Source organism: Bombus pascuorum, chromosome 1, assembly GCF_905332965.1.
Source record: "Bombus pascuorum chromosome 1, iyBomPasc1.1, whole genome shotgun sequence".
In the NCBI taxonomy this organism is placed as follows: domain Eukaryota; kingdom Metazoa; phylum Arthropoda; class Insecta; order Hymenoptera; family Apidae; genus Bombus; species Bombus pascuorum.
Window position 1 is genome coordinate 4,009,098 of NC_083488.1, and position 18,781 is coordinate 4,027,878.

Below are 18,781 nucleotides of genomic sequence, written 5' to 3' on the forward strand. Positions count from 1 at the left end.
TTTTTTTTGTAGTCGAACCTAGATAAATGCCCATAAAAAAGTCTGCTGCTGCAAGGTTGCAAACGAGAAATCGTGGGACATCCATCTTGCTCCTGGAGAATATTAACACGAACACTACAGTTCCATTCCCAAGCATGGCGAGCAGAAATACTACCCATACACCACAACGTAGGGTCCACCAGTCGAAGAGATCCTGGCAGGGTAGAAAAGGACCTGTAAATTGCGAAATATTTTAGACTTCTTTTAATACTGTGATTAAAAAGTTCTCGAATGTCTGAAAAAAAGCTTGTGATAGAATTACCAGGCTGAGGTAGGCACTGTACGTGAGAAGGCAGTGTTCGAGCTGGTTGGGTAGCTCGGCTGTTCTGCTCTTCAAAATAATCCTCAACGTATGAGGGCAGGTTACCAGGGTACGTAAAATCTGAACCAAAGTTAGCCCAAAGTTCATTTATTTGCGAGCCAAATTTGTCGGTCATGTTATCTAGAACACGTCATCACTTCAGTGCTGCAAAGTCGTTTTTTCTTTTTCATTTTTTTTATTTGATTTGAACGAATCGATGATCGAAGAGAGATATTTGGATGATTTCTCGCGTAGTAGAATGTGTGTTGTCATGAACTTATGCCTTTTATAACGATTCTCTGTGAATCTTCAGTTAATGGCGAATTTAAAATAGAGTATATTGTAGTTTCGCTTGAGCATATGTTTTTGAGCTTTACAAGATATTCTTACGTTCATATTAAAATTTTAATAATATGTACAAAGAAATACGCTGTATTAATTATAGTTGGAAAGTTTATTACATAATAATTATTTATGTTTCTTATTAATATTTCTGAGCAATAGAAAGATTGATATCAAAGAGCTAAAAAGAGAAAGTACAGAAAAATGGAAAATTTGTCCATAAATTTTAACCTTGTTAATTATAAAATGAATTTTAGATTCGCCATAGATGATAGTTGAAACATCACTTTATTTCAAGTGAAATTTGTTTCAAGTGGAATACTTTATTTTTGTCTTTGAAGCGTTTAATTCTCGGATGTCGAAATTTGTTTATCCATGTGGAAAAACGGTGTTCGCATGTGGATTGTTGGGAATGTTCTCAAAACTTGTGCAGCTTGAATTTTCACTGAAACAGTCTTAAATAACGTAAATGGATTTATGCGGTTTGCGCTTTGCAGCATTTCAGTGTCGGTCGACTCATAAACTAAAATGTAACAAGCTACATTTTTAACAGAATAAAATTATTTCACTGTTACGATTCATTTATAACTACAAGATTGATGTAGGTATCTTCATAATTTCCGTTACAATGTTTTAATACGGTAGCGATCTCCGAAAACTTGTTACTTTCTTCATATGTTAGTGAAGTATTTTGATACTGTTGTGAGAGGTGTCATGATAAGATGATTAGTGGCAATGAGTAAAATAATCAAAGGAATCTTCAATTGATGCAGTTCAAACATATTTATATGCGTTTATATTTGAAGGTGCAAAAATACACAAATTGCAACCGTGATAAAAAATGCAGAGATGATAAAAAGAGCAAGAAGGGACTAGAAAATATAAAAAAAAGATTTTTAATTTAGCTATAAACTTATATAAGTTTTAAAAAAGAATGGTAAATATAAACAATTTGTGATTTGTATTAATAATTTTTCTGTTGAATATCTTATAAAAAGATTAAAATGTCGATAGAAAGATAAAAGGATTTCTTGATAGAATAATAATAAATATAGAACAAAAGGAAATGTCGAACAGTATCAACTTGAAGGATCCAGACCATGAAAGCTCGAAGGATCTCAAGCGGGGAATCAGTCGATTGAGCTACTTACTAAGCTGTGGCCAGATATCGGTAAAGCTCGAGTTCCAAAGGATCATATCGAAATCATTGTCAGTGGGGAACAGGATAGACTCTTGAACGGAGGACTTGGTCACCGGATCCTCCACTTCGACCGACAGGAACGAGCAACAGTGATAAGCGTACGACAGTACCATCGTTTGCACACGTGGAAACCTTTCGGGAGCCGGGAATTCTCTTAATGCTGGATTGTTGAACGTCTTGAGGTGTAACAGGCCTGACAGTCCCAATGTTGGAAGTGCTGGAAATACGTTATTTCCGAGATTTCTGGAATTTAAAAAAATACAAAATAAATGTATAACGTGTAATAACAAGCCAATAAATACTAAGGAAATATGTTAAAAAAGAATAGAATTATAGAAAATTATAAACCTTGCTTTTATTTGAAATTTCGTACGTTTAGTTTAATTTTCTTTTTCATATAATAAATCACAAATTATAATAAATATAATATAATAAATCATAAATTTTAAAGAAAGGTTAAATTTAACAAAATTTTTACTCTGCTCTTCGATTACTATTTACTCTATATAATTATACATAGAATTGTATATAGAAAATAGAATACAGTCATGGTTTTTAAAGTAAAGATGAGGTTTCCTTTGACACTCACAAATCCTCTAAATGTTTCGTCTCTTTAAACGCATCGGGATGAATATATTCGATGTAATTGCTCTCTAGATCCCTGAAACAAAAGTCCTCTTTTTCAAGACGATAACGGTGAACTACCTACACGGGATTAATTGCGAGAGACGACACTTACAACACCTGCAACCTTGACAACCCGACGAACGCGTCGCTTGGGATCACTTGCAGCTTGTTGTTCGACAGAAGCAGGTCGTGTAACATGTTCAGACCTTTAAACGGCTCATCTGGCAGTGAAGGAATCACGTTACTGGCCAAATCCCTGGAAAGAGAGATGTTTCCTTTTTATGTATAAAATAAACATTTAATTTTACTAACTTCGTATTTACCCAATTACTTGATTATTGTTTTCTTAATACTTACAGAACCCTCAGTTCGCTGCAATTTCGTAAATTTGGCATCTCCGTTAGAAAATTCGATTTCATGTCGCTGGAAACGGGCAAAATATATTTTAATAAATAAACGATCTCGATAAGGGAAGAAATAACATTTTTGAAATAAACAATCGAACGATTTTTATAAAGGGAGAATTCGGTGCAAGGTCGTAGTTGAATTACGAATTAATTATCGATAGGACCTGATTTTCTTTTGAATCGATTGAAATTCTACCCACTTTACATTAGTACGGCAATCCATTATAATGGAATCTCTTTAAGATACCTCGGACTAAATCGATATGAAATAAATTACCATAACATAAAGTTATAATAATAAATTATAATAAAATTGTGTTATGGTAATTTATTTCATATCGATGTGTATGTACCGGACAGTTTGATGCGGCACAACGAATTTATACGCCAGTTTAACTTCATCAATTTTTCATCGTATTATAATTTAATTTGCCATTAATCAAGTTATATCGACGTGCAATTAATTCGTTATAATAGAATGCTGTCTCAACCGCATTAAACTACCACGGTGAATTTATACTTCAGTCTTCGATATTCTACATCCTGTCCTACGTTTATTTGCATTAATCATTCGCGTTACAATCGAAATCCACTTACAGACTTTTCAATTTTGGACACTGCTCGCACAAACTTGTTGGAACGCTCGTCACTTGTGCGCGATCTAACCTCAATACCTCCAGCGATTTTGTCCCATTTAGATTCGGAAATATCCGTAATTCTTTCAGATTCGAAAGGATCCTAGAAAATAATTTCTACGTTACATTTTTTTTAATAGACTTGGACTCTATTAAACAATAAACAGGCAGATTTAGACTTTAGATTTCTCGACTTGGAAATTCGCATGATATCTATTTACATTGTTAAAGCATAATATAAACGCTTTTGATTTAATTTCGTTTTAGAGTATATCACATTTCTGACTTTTTTTTATAAAACATGGTCGAAAGTTGAAGTTCGACCAAATTTTGTTTTTTAAATTTGTATCTGTATTTATTTCTCAAACGCATTGTCCCACACGTATACCAAATTGAATTTTTTAAATTCATTTATTTCTTTCTCTTTCATAGTCCTTCCCCCTTCGAGAAACGAATTTAATTATCTTCTTTACCGACAATGTTTTTTAAAATATAGATACTTATTTTCTTGTATATCAATAGTTCAATTACTTCCCGAATCTATTACAGCGATAATTATGAGATCTTTGATGGAAGAGAGTCCGATCTTCGCATCTGACCACAAGAATCGCTGTAAGATTTATTTACTTTTAAGTACAGTTAGCTGTTTTTGACGAGTATACTCGTCGTGAAGAAACGGCAATATTTTGTGTTACGACGAGCTCTGTCGGTAATAAAATTAAAAAATAAAACATCTTAATTCTATATTATAACAAGTATACTTGTCATCGTTTATTTTTTGCGACACGTTTTAGGTATACGCTTTTCAAAGTTTCCAAAATAGTCGCAACAGCTAACTGGTTAACAGCTGACAAACCGTCTCGAGGAAGATCTATACTCACAATTTACGGAGCTTGCGTAGATTGCGGAAAGTGTTGCCGTGTATTTCCTTGATCGGATTTCCGCGTAAATCGAGCGACAATAGATTAGTGACACGTTGAAAAACGTGTTCTTCCAGTGTTTCGATCCGGTTGTTCGACAGGGACCTACGGAACCGACGGAACATACACGAATACGACTTTCTTGGCTTCCTTCCCTTCGGTGAAAACGGAAAACAAAAGGACCGGCGTCGATCTCTCTTTCGCGGTTTCGCTTGTTTCAGCAATTTTTAAAATTTTGTCATTATTTTCTTAACTATACATCGGCAATAGAAAAGCAGAAAGATCGAAGAAAAGGATATTCCGCGGAATCATAACGATCATGATCACTCTGCATAAATCGCTTTGATCGTTTTAGTTTCGAACGAATTTTGGATATTTTGCGCGTGATATTACCGATAGTACATACATTGAATTTCTGTTCCGGCATTCTTCGGTTCTGACTTCTAGATAAATTACGATTCTGTATTTTCTTTTCTTTTTCTTTTTTTATTAAAACACGACATCTTCTTCGTCCTATTTTCCTTTGCGAAGGGAAGTTTGTTCGCCGCAGTAACAAACTTTCAGTTAAAAAACGAGACAAAAGATAAAGCAGAAGGTTAGGTGAAAAAGTTTAGAAGTCTTTTTATTGTTCAATTTAAATCTCAAGGTGCGGCTTCGATAAGATTTCCCAGCAATGCAGAGTGATAATGGTTGGAACGATTAGGCGAACAATTTTCATTAAGAAAACGGGAAATCTCTCATTATGGAGATAAAATCGCGATGATATAACTATTCGATCGAAGGAGACGCGGCTCGATAAGGAAGTAGTATTCATAGAATGTAAAAAAAAGTTGTCAAATTACATTTTACTTAATCGATGCACACTTACAGGTCTTCAAGGCCAGAGAGCTTAACGATCGCGGTCGGAATTTTTGTTAAATAATTGTCATCGAGCTCCCTACAAAGCAGACAGAGAATTACAACTTTAAAAAAGATCCGCGGACACTACACGTGATCCCTTTTTATCTTTTTTTCTTTTCTCTCTCTCTTTTTTTTTTTTTTTTTTTTTTTTTTTTAAGCACATAACGGATCATCCGGTCTCCGTCTTTTTTCTTTTTATTATTCAAACGATAAATTCTCTTACGAACACAGAGTAATCTTTCTTTTTCGTTTTGCTTTTTCTCTCTTTCTTTTTTTTTTTTTTGCAAGAATTTTTGGTGCGATTTGTGGAACACTCACAATACTCGAAGGCTCGTTAAGTTCGTAAATGCATCGTCGGCGATCGTGTGCAAATGATTTCGTCGGAGTAATCTGGAAAAGACAGTAAAATACGTTTAAAAATGTGTGAAAAAAACAAGCGACAAAATTGTTGTCGGGTAAACGATGGATATATTCGTATTCTTGACCTATCTAGCAAATTGTTCTTTTATTATCGTTCTTGCGTGAACTTTCCTTTCTTTTGTTTAACGACGCGCACCAGGCCAATACAGTTCAGTTACTCTAGCGGATACGTTTGATTGTAACGACTCTATTCTAGAAGCGTTGTATATCGATCGTTGCATTCCCATTAAATAGAATTGTTCTATCGGTCTAACAATCGTAAATGGATAATGTCTGCGTTGTTTCAGCGTTTCAAAGAAATTAGGCGTTACATTTATTTTTCGTATTTGTTGATTATCGTAACATATCGAATAAAGTAATAATTAGATAATTATTGGCTCTTGATAATTTTCGATATATTAGGTTCACCTAGAAGTTTCTTTCATTTCATAAAGAAATAGTAAATTAACCTAACCACATTTTTTCTTTTGTACTGTTTTATTAAATTACGTATGAGCCATTTTGTTCTATTATTGGGTTGGCAACTAAGTGACTGCGGGTTTTCTCATTGCCAGCTAATGGCAGTCACTTAGTTGCCAACCCAATAAGACAAAGATCACAGCATTTGGTAGATTAGGTTTCGTGTTCCTAGAAAGATGCATTGTTGCAAAAGACGTATTTGTAAAAGAAAGACACTTTTGGAGCAATCAGATGCATATTATTAAATACGTACACTATTGCAATTAGGGCAAGATTATTGCAATTAAGATATAAATATTGTTGTTATTTCTGTATTCACAGGTAGGATCACAATAGATATTATTTTATTCTTTGGATAAATCTATCACACCGTTCTGAGCCGAAAAACCTCTATTGCACCTTCTTACATGGACTAGGGATAAAATCGAAAGAACATCTTAAACCTATCGATTAAATCTATCGATTGTATCTAGAACTATCTTCTAGTTACTATTTATTGTAACTAGCGCGTCTGCATATGGATGGCGAACACGAACTCACGTTGTCATTTTCAACAAATATATAAATATTGCAATAGTGTACGTATCTAATAATATGTATCAAAAAAATATATATACATATGTATAAGAGAAATATATCATTTCCTCTCTGTACTTACAGCACTTCAAGATTGAAAATTCGATGGAAGGCACGGGCTGGAATGTCTGTTATGTTGTTGCTCGTTAGGTCTCTGCAACAATCCAACGAAAGGTACGATGAATACGAATACCTGTATCAATACATACTGTTAAATATATCGTTAAGTGATAGTCAGAGACAGATCATAGACAGATAGAGTGAAGATGATCGTGTTAGCCTGTCGTTTCAAGCAAAAAGAATAGAAGAGTAGAACTGTTCGTCGTGTTTGTTGTCTGCTTTTTGCAATTACTACACGCGACAACAGCCGGATTACGAGCGACATAAAATTGTAATAGAAACTCTGACAAAGTTACGTCCAACGCGTTGTTCGTTGGTCTGTTATCCGCGACAAAAATGGAACTTGCATAAGTCAAAGCATATATATGGTAATTCGATGGTCGAATTAGCCGAGATATTCGATAACGATAAGGGGAATTGTTTGTAATTTTTCTTTTTGTCTTTAGTGTCGTTTATCCCGGCCCTGTTATATAACGTAAATATAAAGTCAGGAGAATAAAGAGGAAAAAGAAGACGGGTAATGGAACGAAGAAAGAAATGCAAATAGTACGGGCCCGTAAAGCTGAAAATTTATTAGCCGCCGTCACGTACGTTCTGTATTTTCAAGCGTGAACCGTCGTCAAACGTTCCTGACGAGTCCTCTCCTCTGCTTAGCTGCCTTCCCAATTTCACACCCACCTCACGAGACAGGACAGACGCGCCGAGTTTACGACAGACCGATTCTACTTCGGTGCGCTTCTCTAGACATCCTCTACATACCGGGTGTCCCGAAACTGGTTGTATTTCGTCGTTTCGTTGACCAGTTGTTGTAATCTTTCTTTTTCGTTTTGCTTTTTCTCTCTTTCTTTTTCTTTCTTATTTTTTTTTTTTTTTTTTTTTTTTTTTTTTTTTTGTTGTTACTAACATCGACAGGATGTTGTCCAACGAACTTTTACGTATCTCGTCGTTTGTACGTCGCATCGTCGTACGATACGTTGTGACGCACGAGCGTGCAGCAATTTCGATAGAAATTTCGATCTTCTGTTAGAGAACGATATCTTCGTTGCCTTTAACGATACGAGGAAATGTTCAACGCGTTCGATGCGGATTTCTCGAGGGATTAAAATTTAGGATAAAAGAAGGGTACGAATTTCTTTTTATCCACTAAATATAAATTTGCTCTACTTTGATTATTTCGCACGCTTCTACGTGTTATATCATAACGCGCGTTTTGCGGACTTTTGAAACCCGAAATTAAAATATCTCATTGATTTAGAGTTACTTTATGAAAAATCGCGCGCTGTAACTGCCGATCGTAATGAAAATTATACGAATATAATTTATACTATTAGCTTGTCGCAAAAGTGTCTTTCGCTGTCTGCGCGCAGCTGCTTCATCTGGCGACGTTTATACAAACGTGGAACCTAATCTGTGAAACGTAAACGGAACAGAGTAATAGAAGAAAATGGTCACCGCGTGATTCAATGAAACGATAATAAATTTTAAAATAATAATAATAAATTGAATAAAAGAGAAAATGTTATGCAACTGACCTTTCCTTACAAAACGAAAGAAAGCTTTGGGACAACCTAACGTAATCATTGCTCGGAAGAAATATCGTAGAGTAAGCGTGAAAATCGTATGGCGAGCATAGGGCAGGAAAAATAGGAATTCGTAAAAATTTCCATACAATTACGTTTATATGCCATCCCCCTCGTTGCGATCCAATCACCGTGTTTTACGGCGACCTGCAAGCTGCATACAATTCGGCGAAGCGTAAGCTTCTCACGCGGCAACGGCAAATCTGGGAAAATTCTGTCGCTCGTCGTTTTAAATATCGTTCGTTTTACACGGCCGTAAAGTGATTTTCCAGCGGACGGTGGTCATACTATCCTCGGTGTAGTATCAATTACGTGCTGGTTACCCCTTAACGGCCGCATAAATTTGCCGATATCGAGCACGCAGCCACTTGAACACCACGGATATAGAATGACTGTTCGAGTGTATCCGTCTGTTTAAATGGCTGACGCGTGACTCGACGATTTATGCGTTTAATGTCCTGGCTGCTAGAAGCAACACCGGTATTTTCGCTAATTTCCATCGTATTCGAAACTTGACAGTGTCTGGCGAAAGTATTCGAACGATTACCATAGAAGACACAACGTGAGGAAGATACAGAAAATGAAATACAACGTGGATAATATCGTGCGCGCTAGGTGAAGCATCTTGAAATTTTATCGGCGTTACGCAGCGAGACGCGACTACTGTCATTGCTGTTGGAAAAATTTCAGCTCAATCCGAAAGTATATACAGGGTGTCTCCGATTTAAATGTCGAAACTTTAGAACCGCGTATGGTGGCGATAAGCTGAGAAGAAAGAGAGAAATAAAAAAAAGAAACAGGGAGAGATTTGCTGGTTTTTGATAAATTTTGAAGAAAATCGCGAAGTATTCGTATTAAAATTTTGATCTCTCGCAGCAATGACTGCTCTAGATGACTATTTTATAATTAATAATAATTATTATAAATAATAGTAATAATTGATGGAAAGACGAATAAATAGATGTAAATAAATAAGCTAAGAAAAGATTTTTGTTCCTTTTCTCTCGATTTTCTCCAAAACGAAGCAAAAGAACGAGCAAATCTCCGATGGTTTTTTTCATCGATACTTTGACCACCGACCGAAGTCGATAGATTTTGGCAGAGAACGAAGAAATGCGTCGAATGATACGTAAAACAACGTATAAGAAAATAGAGATGATTTCGAAATCTTTGAAACGCCTCCACTTTCGGAAAAGACGCGTGCGCCACATGACGCATCACTCGAAACCGTTCGAATTTTCCTAATGAAAATCTTTTATCTATCTTCGATCGTTTTAACGCTATGGCTCGTCCCAGTCGCTGGAAACATCCTGTATACTCGCTACATTCGCACAATATATAAATATCTTGTTGTGCACCTCCTAAGTACATTTTCAGATTTGTTCCAAACTTTATCGATACAATGACGACAGCCGGATCTCGTTGCGGTGCTAAGAAAATTTCAAAATGTTCCATATAACGCGCGTGATATATTCGTAAAGGATCTTTGCAAATGCTCAAATACTTTTGCGAAGTTAAAACGCTATGTGCCTTCTTCTTCCCCTGTCTTGCATTTTCTTCGCTTCTTAATCGAACGTCGAACGAAGAACAACGTTGAAAAGCACCTCGCGAATATTAAAAAAAAAAAAAAGGAAAAAGAAATGCAAAAGAAAGCGAAACTCCGTTGTTCCGTGTGGTTTCCGTGTGGCCTGAGTGTTTCCACACATCGATCGAGTTAGCTTACGCAGGCGCATCCGCGAATTCTGCTAAACTTATGGAAGACAAAGATATTATTTAACAGAACGAAATCTCCTGCGGATCCCTTGATCCGTTTCTTTACTTAATTTCCGGGATTTCAGAGAATTCGATTTCGTCGATTGTGTCTTCGCGATACGAATCTTTCCGAAACGTAAACGCGTGTCTGCGCCGAGCAAAGCGTCTGCCGTCGAAATTGCTGAAAAACCGAAAGCGGAGCGAAGTTTTATTAGATCGGGGAGATCGCGCGGATAATGTGAAAATTGCTTAAATCGTGAGACGAATTCTCGTTGATTAAGTTGGATCGATCGTACGAAATCTTAGATGGAAGTGGAACAAAAGTGATGTTTTACGAGAACGCGGAGAAAAGAGGGATATCGTGAATGGTTGCTCAAGCCCAACGAAGTGAATAGAAATCCCATAACGTCGGATTTCAAACGAAGCGAATTTTATCCGAAGCGATACAAATCCAATGGCTTCATATACACGCATTATCGATTATTAGATTATCAATTATCCATACAAGACACAAAACGAATGATACAAGATATAGATTTATACAGGTAGATAATCGTATAGATTGTAAGAACAGACGTATAAGTAGTTGTATGGACGTCTAATAGAATTGTATAGAATTATACAGAGACAAAACGAATGATACAAGATATAGATTTATACAGGTAGATAATCGTATAGATTGTAAGAATATACGTATAAGTAGTTGTTTGGCGCCTAATAGAATTGTATAGAATTATATAGAGGCAAAACGAATGATATAAGATATAGATTTATACAGGTAGAAAATCGTATAGATTGTAAGAACAGACATATGAGTAGTTGTATGGACGCCTAATAGAATTATATAGAATTATACAGAGATAAAACGAATGATACAAGATATAGATTTATACAGGTAGATAGTCGTATAGATTGTAAGAATATACGTATGAGTAGTTGTATGGACGCCTAATAGAATTTTGATTATGGAGCAGGGATTCTCGAGTAATGATAAGGACGAAAGCAAGTGATTTTTCTGAATTTTTTGTTTTGGACTAACCACTGATCGTATGGGACTACATTTTTTCTCCATGCAAATACATAGTCTTGCGGTAGAAACGTTACCTTGTTGTTTCAAGTCTTTCGTTTATTGTAGATTATACTTGTGATCATTTTTGACGATGTAATTGTAACATCAACCACATCTCAGTCCGCATCGGGGACCAGGCCGCGCTTCGGAACCGATGGGCTGGATACGGAAACAGAGATGTGAAACGACAATGTATGTCGTTGAAGCGAATAATCGCTAAACTGCGTGTTTTTACGTAAACGCGTATTTCTATGAAGATCGTTAAAGGGACGAAACCTGTGTAGAGGTCTTTTTCATCCTTTAAATTTCATAACGACTACTTTATCTCGAACTTTACTTTTTAATATCCACGCGTATATTACGCGTATCCTGAATATTTTCATGTTTAAAAATTTTCCACGGATGCATAAAAATTAATTTTTACCAATTACTCATAATTTACGTAGTTTGTACGAGGATCGTTCGGAGAGTAGTTCCAGGTCCTCGTTTACGTACAGAAAACATACAGCAAACGGTGGAACGAAGTTACAGAAGGTCGCTTAGCTTCGTTTACGTGTCGACGTAAATCATACGAAATTTTATGTTCGATCGGCAAACGTTATCGTATCGTTTCGTACGTTTTAAAATACCGTGGCGAGTCAAAAGTCCCGTCGATGACGAAGTGCGGTTTTGCCGTCGCGATTTTCTGCATTCTGAACGAGAAGAATGTGAAATTGAAGAATCGAGTGCCGAGAACATTTTCAAGGATACGTTTCGAGTTGGGCCAACGTTCACGGACAGATGTACTTGACTTTTACCTTCTGAAAGGAATTTGCCATCGAATCGCCGTGATTTGCGTCTGTTTGATAAGATTATGGATAAATTATCGAGAAGACAACGAGTTAGAAGAGACGGGCGTTGGACGAGTATGAGAAAGCTCGTTGCAGAGGAGCTGGAGAACGCGTGTGCCACTTCGTTGCAAATGATAGACGCGTGGAACGAACTGGATTGCCATCTTTTTCTATTTTCTAGAATTCCAAGAACTTGCGAGTGGACAACGCTTCGCAACAAACGATGATTTATAGAAGCGACGAAGCTGTAGGAAAACTGGTATAAAAAGTGCTCGAATAAGAATGATGATTGCATTGGAAGATAGCTTGGTACGTACGTGTGATAAAGTTAGCCGCTTGTATAGAGTTACGTTAATTCATCTTAATTATACTTATCATTGTAATGGTTCGTATGTTAGAAATAAGATTTGTATCGACTATAAGATAGAAATAAGATGTATATGTCCACGAACAGAGACAGCGTGTGTATGGAGGCAGATAAATAAAGAGATAAATTCGTATGCTGAAGATACAAATGAAGAGAACTTTCCAAGGTACATTTGTATGATTGTTACATTATTGGTTGTAATCGATGTTGAAATCGAATATCACGCATTTCTGAACGACCGTGGTAGTTGATGAATTTTCCAAGAAGTTGTTTTCGCTTAACACTTGGATAGTATCTAAGAAAGAATACATCCTTACATAGCGTTTAATTTTTTTCATTTGGATGAATTTTATAATCAATTCTCATTTAGAATTATAAGTAAATTTTTCTGGCGTGGTACTATATCGTGTTTAATAAGTCTTTTTGATTTTAATTGAATCTAGTGCTTAAATCTAAAGGGTAATGTCCTTTTAATCTGCGGATCTGATCCGACGTGTCAAGGAATTGAATAACTAGTGGGTTTTCGTGGTTCTTAATTCTTATGTTATATCTATTACTGAATTTGGATATTTCTTCTTTAACTTTAGGTATCTTAAGATCGCGATGTATCGTTTCGTTGGTAATATACCAAGGTGCATCTATTAAGGATCTTAGAGTCTTGATTGGAATCGTTGAAGAATTTCTATGTTGGAATTACTCGCTGTTCCCCATAGTTGGTCGGCATGTTTAGTGGAAAAATATTACACAGAATTTTTCAGTAGCGAAAGCGAAAACTTCGAAGGAATTCAAGTATGATAAACTATTTTTCTCCTCCAAATTATGAAGCTTCCTTCTGTGCCTTTGATTTACGAAGCGGTCTTCTGCGATAATGGAGGAAGTGCTGCATATTTGGAATACCAGCTTGTTTAAGACGAATAAAAAATTATGGCACAGGATGGAAGAACGAATAAAACCGCGTTTTATCTATATTTATTTATATTATAAGGGAAATTAATAAACTTCGACGTTTCAAACTTCCGGTAAAAGCGAAAAGTATATGAAACTTTGGTCCGATTGAAAAATTACAAAATTTTGATACGGTCGCCACTTCTAAGAAAACACTACATCTGGTCTATAGTATTCTCAAGCAACGAAGTCATCGACAGCGCATAGACAAAAGACACTGCGTCGAAGGCAAACCATAAACGATACACATGCAACGTTAGCTTCATGGTTTTTCAGTCATAGGATAACGCTGCTAGCGTGCGGATCTGGTCCAGCTCATATTGTATTCCAAACTTTGCACTTACACTTTAATATTCAAAATATATTTTTCTACCTTACAATTTATCCACGCGTTCCTTTGTATTCACATACATCCAATAACCTTAACACAAGATATTACCGTTTCTTCATGACGAGTATAATCGTCGAAAACAGCTAACAGCTTAAGATAGTTGTCAGTACTGCAGAGTAAATCGCTTAATCTTTGTGTATTAATTCTACGGCTTCGTGAACAATTTTGTGACTACTCTCGAGAGTACAAAATGTGACGTGAAATTTTAGGCTTTTAATGTTTCGTTTTAACGTTACGAATTCGGAATTCCGAAGAGAAACCTACCGAGGAGAATGCTGTAGGTCTCTTCCGCGATGCGAATTACGACGACAAAAGCAATGAAGAGTGCAGTGTTTTGTGTGAACTTCGTGAGTACACTGTGAATGTACTAGTTAATGAGCGCGGAAGTTACACCTGTATCTACCGTAAATAAATTTGAAGACTTAGAACTGATACTAATCGAGTCTAGTTTCTACGTTGTGCGATTTTTTAAATCGTAGGAGAAAGTAATTCTATTAACTTCTCGTTTTTTAACCAGTTAACGTTTGACGAGTATACACGTCGTCGTTTATATTTATTTACACACTCCGCGATCTAACCCCATGAGAGATTTCTGAAACTAAATTCCGCAGTTAACTGGTTGAACTTATACAGCGAAGGTAAACTGGAATATCGCTGTTCCGAATTACATCTGCGTTACCCTAACGAAGTGTTACTATTTTAATTTTTAATGTACCGTAAATTAGCCTTTCGCTGCAGGTTCAGTTCAGGAAATATCAAAGTTACGATTCGTCGGTCAATGTCTTTGGTTAACAGATCGTTCGCTCTTATCGTTTGCGGTGTCACGAGTTAGATAAAGTTAGTAGCTTTTTAGGTCGTTTGGTATTCGGGAAGGCCGTAACCTCCTTCTGCGAGCTAGTTATGCTGTGGAAGGAGGCAGCGGAGCGGGTGAGGGAGCGGGCTCCCATCCCGAGAGGATCGGCCGACGAGGGCGCAGCGGTGGCCGTGGACGCGCCTACACGGGGCGCGCTAGGACCACCGCGACCTCCAATGGGGATTAAACTTAGGTGCTGGACTCTCCAGCGCCAGGGGGGCCACCAAGTAGTCCGGTTGGGGGTCCGGACGGCCCCCGGGGATGGGACGCGATGTGATATGGCAGCACACCGCGCCATTTGTGGATAGGTTAGTGTGCGGGGGGGGGGGGCTGGTGTATCGCCCCGGCGGTTTCCGGACACCCCTCGATCGTGGAGGTTTAGTCGATTGGAATCCGACACTACCACGCCGCTCTTCCCCCTAGAAGCGGCGGGTGTTCATGCGGATTTTCTCCACAAAAAAAAAAAAAAAAAAAAAATAAAAAAGAAAAAGGTAGTTTGGTATTCGAAATTACCGACAGTATTCGGGAATATAAACGGGAATCGATGATTATTTAACGCGAACTAAAAAAATAAGGTAATGTGCTTGTCGAAGATGGCCTCGGACCAATCACATGTATTGTGCAACATGCCATTGGTATACGGGGACACCGTCCTTCGTATTTTAATTTCCCTGGGAAGTTACGGGAGACGATGCTTAGAAAATCCGCATCTTCTCGAATAAAGAACCAGGGATTAATCGAGTACTAGCGTTTCTACACGTTTATCGACGATAAAAACCAATTAGAAATAATTGTCAAGACGCCGGGATTCGAACACAGAACCCTGACGTTTGCAAACTAACGTGTTGCTTACTCAGCCACAAAGTGACTACGCACAGTAACGTGCTATAAGTAAGACAACTGAAACACAGTTCCAATACTCTCTTTCATACGGACCATACTTTTTTTGTTTCCGGACACCCCTCGATCGTGGAGGTTTAGTCGATTGGAATCCGACACTACCACGCCGCTCTTCCCCCTAGAAGCGGCGGGTGTTCATGCGGATTTTCTCCACGAAAAAAAAAAAAAAAAAATAAAAAAGAAAAAGGTAGTTTGGTATTCGAAATTACCGACAGTATTCGGGAATATAAACGGGAATCGATGATTATTTAACGCGAACTAAAAAAATAAGGTAATGTGCTTGTCGAAGATGGCCTCGAACCAATCACATGTATTGTGCAACATGCCATTGGTATACGGGGACACCGTCCTTCGTATTTTAATCTCCCTGGGAAGTTACGGGAGACGATGCTTAGAAAATCCGCATCTTCTCGAATAAAGAACCAGGGATTAATCGAGTACTAGCGTTTCTACACGTTTATCGACGATAAAAACCAATTAGAAACAATTGTCAAGACGCCGGGATTCGAACACGGAACCCTGACGTTTGCAAACTAACGTGTTGCTTACTCAGCCACAAAGTGACTACGCACAGTAACGTGCTATAAGTAAGATAACTGAAACACGGTTCCAATACTATCATACGGACCATACTTTTTTTTTTTAAATCGTTTATTTTGCCAAGATTTGTTTTTTTTTATACATTTTTGAAATTCACAATAAACAATGAATTTGAGTAAAGTGTGTTAGGCAAAAGTACCGATACGCGACGGTACGACGTAGCCATGCTATATTATGTGTCGTGGTTTTACGGTTTTTGTGTTTATTTTTTTTTTTATTTTTGTTTTTTGGATTTAAGCCGCTGGGGAGCGGAGCTTTTGTGTATTCTTGTTTGTGTTGTATTTTTTGTCCTGAAACTTGGCCGCAAAACAGGACTACATACGGACCACACTATCTCGACAACGCTGACAGCACTGACTTCTCAACTCACATTGATCGTTAATTCGTCTTTCTCGCTTAGCATCCCATTGTTTTTTCAAAGGCCAGGGTCACGTAGGTCCTTTTTCAGCGTAACTATTTGACCGAAGGACCGACGACACATCGATGGACCTGTCGGCACTTTGGTTTTCTCGCGACATTGTTTATAATTCATCCGATATTTCTTAGGCCATTTGTCTACGATATTACAATATGTACGCTATTCCACGGTTTAACCAATTGTTTGTCGCGACCTCTTTGAAAACTTTGAAAAGCGTGTCGCGAGAAGTAAGCGATGACGAGTATACTCGTCGAACACGGAGTACGCGTGGCTGTTATAATATAGAATTAAGATGTAACGAGATGACTGTTTTATTTGTGAATTTTATTACTGACAGGACACATGAGAAAAGGAAGAAAGGAAAAAGACGAATATTTCGAGTAACACGCAGTCAGCGATTCCCCGATCCGAAAACTTTCCTTCGCAATGCTTCCTCGTCAACGGCTGTTTTTCGTTCGAGCGATGGCCAGACACGAAGAACAACGACGTTTATGAATTTCAAAAGACTCGACCCCCATGGTCGTACGTTTTCATAATCGCCACCAATTAATCATTCTGTCGGCTCTCCTTATCCGACCTGTTTCACGCTTGGCTAAGCAAACATCGATCCATCCGACGCAGGCTGGAGATGAGACTCGTCGAAAACGAAGCAGAACGAGAAGGATGCATTGATTTTTCGCGCCGACTGAACGTCGCTCGAATAAAGAAGAAGAAAGAAAGAAAAAGGAAGAGAGAAGAAGAAGAAGAAGAAAAGAACGCGAACTCTTCGCAAGGTTTGCCTTTCTTCCAGCATCTTTGCCTCGGTAATGAAAGTTTTTTAGCTCCCAAGGAAAGGTTTCGCGGAGTTTCAGGAAGAGGATAGGAAGGCTGTTTGCGTTCAATGGGAATGTTCGATGACTTTTTCAAGAGGAAGTTTCGCGGAGGGGATCGTTTGCAAGAGAGAATCGTAGTTCCTTGGATCGGAGGAGAGAAATGGATGGCGAATGCTCGAAGAACTTTTCTTTCGCGCGTCTCGTGTAGCGTGGAGCAGCGGTGAGCCACGGATAGGAGTTTATCGTAACGAGAGACGCGTTTACGCGGAACTATCTGCCCGCGCGATGCTTCTTTCTCTGACAATTTATCTTCCTTGCCATCTCTTTGAACATTTCCATCAGTAGTTAGTTGAATTTCAAAAAACGCTATGGTAACGTTACATCGTCGAAGAATCGGCGAAATACTTCGCGGATAGTGAGGAAAATAACGGAAATAAACATGGAATCGTTGTCGGATAATCGAAGAAGAATTTTTACGTTAAGTGGCGATATTTTCACGAAAATGGTAACTGCTACGCTTCGCAGTAAAAACGGTACGTTAGATACAACGTTCTCGAAAAATAGCTTTCATCGATCGGAATTTTTTTCCGACTGGGTCGAAAATAAAAAAAAGAGAAGAACAACGAGGAACAAGAGGATCCGGGAACGACGAGGGATCGGTCATTTGGAGGCGGAACGGAGGCGGGTGTCATCGTTATTCCAATCGTAGTCGTCTCGCTACTTTTCATCGTAGGTTTATCTCGATCTTTTTTGGCTCTTTCTCTCTCCCGTATGTCGCGTTGTTCCATAAATAATGCAGCCTCCATCTTTTTTACGAGCTTACTGCAGTAAAAGGGAAATGATTCCCCCTACTGTGTTCGAACGATCGATCGCTGGAGGGTAGTTTAGCCGGTTCGAGGACTATACCGATTTTCCATCCGCTTTTCATTATATTATCGTAGCTTGAGTCGAACGGGGCGATGATTTTCTGCGAAGGGAGAAAAGACACGAGCAGAAACCCATTGTCCGTGTAATATTTCTGTATCAAGTAATATTTAAACCATTCACGGACTGATCGTCACCGTAAATTAAATAAAACAAGAATTTAAAAGAAAATGATGCCTGATCATGCTAACCTCGGAAGATAAAAAAAGCAGGACATATACTTTATACTTTAGTTCCATTCAGCAAGATATGAGGTACACGTTCGGATAATTTCAAGCAACCGATATAGTTATCGAATTTGCGGCGACAAGCGACGTTTAAAAGTGCCGTAATCGAACGTTCACGGTACTTACAGAACGTATAATAATCGCCATTGCGAGAATTTTTAATCGG

The 18,781-nt window shown here is 37.8% G+C and overlaps 1 protein-coding gene across 11 annotated transcripts in view; it reads right to left on the reverse strand.

Annotated features, from left to right (window-relative positions):
- LOC132912784 (lutropin-choriogonadotropic hormone receptor) overlaps nt 1-18,781 on the reverse strand; it is a 47,613-nt gene that overhangs the window by 8,458 nt on the left and 20,374 nt on the right. For 6 of the 11 annotated variants that reach the window (XM_060970524.1, XM_060970542.1, XM_060970534.1 and 3 more), the window contains 11 exons: nt 6,910-6,981; nt 5,691-5,762; nt 5,341-5,409; nt 4,434-4,577; nt 3,515-3,655; nt 2,868-2,933; nt 2,623-2,766; nt 2,473-2,544; nt 1,834-2,126; nt 302-481; nt 19-213 (listed from right to left, as the gene is read on the reverse strand). In XM_060970524.1, the coding sequence (XP_060826507.1) occupies nt 19-213; nt 302-481; nt 1,834-2,126; nt 2,473-2,544; nt 2,623-2,766; nt 2,868-2,933; nt 3,515-3,655; nt 4,434-4,577; nt 5,341-5,409; nt 5,691-5,762; nt 6,910-6,981 (1,448 nt within the window). Of the gene's footprint in view, nt 1-18; nt 214-301; nt 482-1,833; nt 2,127-2,472; nt 2,545-2,622; nt 2,767-2,867; nt 2,934-3,514; nt 3,656-4,433; nt 4,684-5,314; nt 5,763-6,909; nt 6,982-18,781 lie in introns of those variants that run through there. The other 5 variants (XM_060970570.1, XM_060970587.1, XM_060970596.1 and 2 more) reach the window with 5 other exon arrangements.